Source organism: Takifugu flavidus, chromosome 19 (genome assembly GCF_003711565.1).
Source record: "Takifugu flavidus isolate HTHZ2018 chromosome 19, ASM371156v2, whole genome shotgun sequence".
Lineage (NCBI taxonomy): Eukaryota > Metazoa > Chordata > Actinopteri > Tetraodontiformes > Tetraodontidae > Takifugu > Takifugu flavidus.
The window spans coordinates 7,524,693-7,528,464 of record NC_079538.1 but is presented as its reverse complement, the minus strand read 5'-3'; the positions used below and the strand labels follow the sequence as shown (position 1 = coordinate 7,528,464).

Here is a 3,772-nt window from a genome sequence, read left to right as displayed (position 1 = left end):
GGTGCAGGACTGGTCTCCACTGTTTTTGTTTCAGACCTGGTTCCCTTCAGCTCCTCCGAGCATCGGATTCATTTCAGCTCTTTTCAGCGCGCTGTTTATCCAACAGGTGTCACAGTGCCCAACGCCTCGGTGCCTGGGGGGGGGGGGCAGCACATGATGCAACAGAGGGATTAAAGAAAAAATGATCTGCTCCCCCTTATTTAAATGAGGCGAGGCAGACAGATGGAGAGTGCGTTTGAAAATTTTTGTCAGAGTAAAAGAAACCCAAGAGTTCATCAATCCATTAATTTTTGGAGTCTTTGTTGTGTAAGACACTCTAACAAACAATTAATAAAAGCAAACACTTTCACTAGAGGAATCGATGACCTGTGGTCCCCTGACACGATTTATTCTGCAGATCCTCCACCACAGCAATGATGAGACCGGAGGGCCCATGGTCGGGGCCCCTGTCCTGGTGCTGCTGAGGGTCCTGGGATGTTGACTCAAAGCAACGCGCTCACCCTCATTAGTGCCCCTCGATTACCTGAAAGCCCTCAGAATTATTTTAGGTGGTTTTTGCTCCTTTGTGGTGTTCCCCATCGGCCCTGGTCTCCAACATGAGTAACTGAGCTTCATGTGAGCGTTTAGCTTTGGAACGAAGAGGCGCCGCGCACCCCTCGTGACCACTGACAAAGGGTGTACAAACAGCTGTTGCCTGGCAACCAAAAATGGTTTCCATACTGTTATGCCGCTTTCTGTGGCTGCCTCCTTTGTTATGAGGTGTTGTAAAAAAATAAACTTAATTTTGTAGGCGCTCCACTCAAAATGATGACATTTTATAAGCCTAAAAAGACTAAAATAATGAGATATACAGGTTGCTTGATGATCAAAGCACCTTGGCTTCTAATCTGTGGATGATCAAAGGGAAAAGTCTCCCTGGAATCCGGAGCGTCGCCGAACTTTGCCGAGCTCTTCCTTGGCCCATTGCCAACATGTCCTGAACACTTCACTTAAACCTGTTTATAACTTTGTGCGTAATTTTGCTGAGTCAGACAGACGGTCACAGAACCTATAGAGCCCAGGAGGGACCCGGGTCTGAGCTGGCTGCCCCAGTCACCAAACATTCGGTCTTACACGGATTTTCGCCGATACTCCTGCAACACTGGCGATGACTGACGTGTGTGGCTCTTATATTTACCCCCCCCCCCCCCCCCCTCCCTCCCTCCCTCTCTCTCTTTCTCTCCGCCGTGACGTCAGGGGGGTTTAAAGACCCCCTCGGCCGTGTGAGATCGGCCTCCTCCTCGGACCGACGCCTTATTCCTCACGCCGCCCTGCTCGGGGTGTCTGTGCCATGCGTGGGACGCACAACAAATTCAAGGGCTTTACTTGAGAGGGTCCAGACGTGGAAGGAAAACAAGTCTGCAGTTTATTCCCTCAATCTGCCTTTGATTCTTTTTTTTCTACGCATCCTTCACATCGGACTGAAGCTCTTCGTGTTGAAAATCTCAAACCGATTTGTCACAGAGGTAGGTGCTTCTAACTTTTCTCAAATCCCGTGTTTGCATTTGGTAAATTGTTTTCATAAAATCACTCTATAACTGCTCATCCAAAATAATTAAATTGATTAGTGTCAAAATACGCCGTTCCAGAATAATATGCTATAAAATGATACTATTCCCTTTTCTTTGTTTAAATGCTGACTACACCCAGGTTAGAAAGCATTTCGCTAAGTGTAGCAGTTAACCATAAGTATATTAGTTGCGTGATTTTTGAAAGATATTCCTGAGTGGGGTGGTTTAACGCGTATGCGCTCGTCGGTGCTTTTATTGTGAAAGGAAACCAAATGAGGGGGGAAACATTGTAAGTTTGCTTCGGGTGAGCGGCGCAAAATGTGTAACAAAATGAAAGACTGAGTATTTTATCATTTCATGGCTGAGCTCCGGTGTGACAGTGTCGGGTTTCTTGTGGGTTTCGCCGGGTTTTGGCTCCGTTTCCGTCGTTCCAGCACCGCGGACAGCTCCCGCTACAGCGGCCGCAACAGGTTAAACTTCTGTCCTCACAATGAGAAGAAAACGGTGGATCAACCCGGAATGGCAGGATATTTCACAATCTTGTGACTTTATCATGACTTTAACACTGCTGTGCAGACGCATCTACGCTCTTCGTGCGAAATTTTAATATTTCTGGACATTAGAGTTGAGAATTAAATATTTGAATTTGAATGTCAGCCCCCAACACATCCAGTAATGAGCCTCGAAGCACAATAACTCCGTTTTCACAGGTAGCATTTGTGATGTTTTCGCTCTTTAAGGGGAAACTTTGCCCTAATGAACCATCTGTTTTTTTCTCTGTATTGTTCAGGGCTTGAAGGACGTCAGTGCGGCGCCATGAATGAGTCCCTGATGGTGAACGACTCCTCTGTGAGCCCCGTGGCTGGAGAAGCTCTCTCATGGATGGACTTTGAAGCTCCAGAGCGCAACGGTAGCTTGGAGTTCTCCACCGCCCCGTTAGATTTCTCCATCAACCCCTGGGACATTATGCTCTGCTTGTCGGGCACCGTCATCGCCTGCGAGAACGCCATAGTAGTGGCGATCATCTTCTACACCCCGACGCTAAGGGCTCCCATGTTTGTGCTGATAGGCAGTCTGGCCACGGCGGACCTGCTGGCCGGGATGGGATTAATCCTGAACTTTGTGTTCCAGTATGTGATCTCCTCTGAGACCATCAGCCTCATCACCGTCGGCTTCCTGGTGGCGTCCTTCACCGCATCCATCAGCAGCCTTCTGGCCATCACGGTGGACCGCTACTTATCCCTCTACAACGCTCTGACTTACTTCTCAGAGAAGACGGTGCAGTACGTCCACCTGATGCTCCTGGGGACGTGGGGGGTGTCTGTGTTTCTGGGCCTGCTGCCGGTGCTGGGCTGGAACTGCCTGGACGAGCCGGCCTCCTGCAGCATTGTCCGCCCTTTGACCCGGAGCAACGTCACGCTCCTGGCCACCTCCTTCTTCGTCATCTTTGTCCTCATGCTGACGCTCTACTTCAAGATCTGCAAGATCGTGTGCCGCCACGCCCACCAGATCGCCCTCCAGCAGCATTTCTTCGCCACGTCGCATTACGTGGCCACGAAAAAGGGCGTCTCCACTCTGGCCATCATCTTGGGGACATTTGGGGCCAGCTGGCTTCCCTTTGCCATCTACTGCCTGGTTGGCGAGCGGGAGTATCCCCCGGTGTACACCTACGCCACCCTGCTCCCAGCCACCTACAACTCCATGATCAACCCCATCATCTACGCCTATAGGAACACAGAGATCCAGCGCTCCATCTACATGCTCCTCTGCGGGTGCTTTCAGGCCAACAAGGCGTACCGCTCCAGGTCGCCAAGCGAGGTCTGAACCACGGAGCGTCCTGTGGCCACCGGCGACTCACTTACAAACGGTAGTCGAAGCTGGACAAACACACACCGGGGGTGCAGTATTTGAAACGTATCTGCCATGCATACTGTGTCTGCACTTTACTACGTCTCGGCACACGCGGGGGCGAGATCTGAAACATGCTGTGAACACTAAACTCCTGTGAAAAAGACAAAAACAACCCTGTGAATGTACATGAGAAACAGAATGGAAAATATTGCACTTTAGTGTCTTTTTTTTTTAAGCCAAAGCAGTATTGTAAAGCTCTTCTTGTGTTTAAATGTTTGATCTTGTGATGACCACGTGCCATTTTTCTATTTTCTATTGTATTTGTCTCTGATGTGCATTTTTCTACACGAGGAATAAAAGTCTAACGTCCA

The 3,772-nt window shown here is 49.4% G+C and overlaps 1 protein-coding gene across 1 annotated transcript; it reads left to right on the top strand.

Annotated features, from left to right (window-relative positions):
- The first annotated feature begins 1,260 nt into the window (after positions 1-1,260).
- LOC130516417 (G-protein coupled receptor 6) lies at positions 1,261-3,772 on the top strand. Its single transcript, XM_057017480.1, has 2 exons — positions 1,261-1,505; positions 2,341-3,772. Exon 2 carries the CDS (start codon positions 2,367-2,369, stop codon positions 3,372-3,374), a length of 1,008 nt encoding a protein of 335 aa, XP_056873460.1. The 5' UTR covers positions 1,261-1,505; positions 2,341-2,366; the 3' UTR covers positions 3,375-3,772.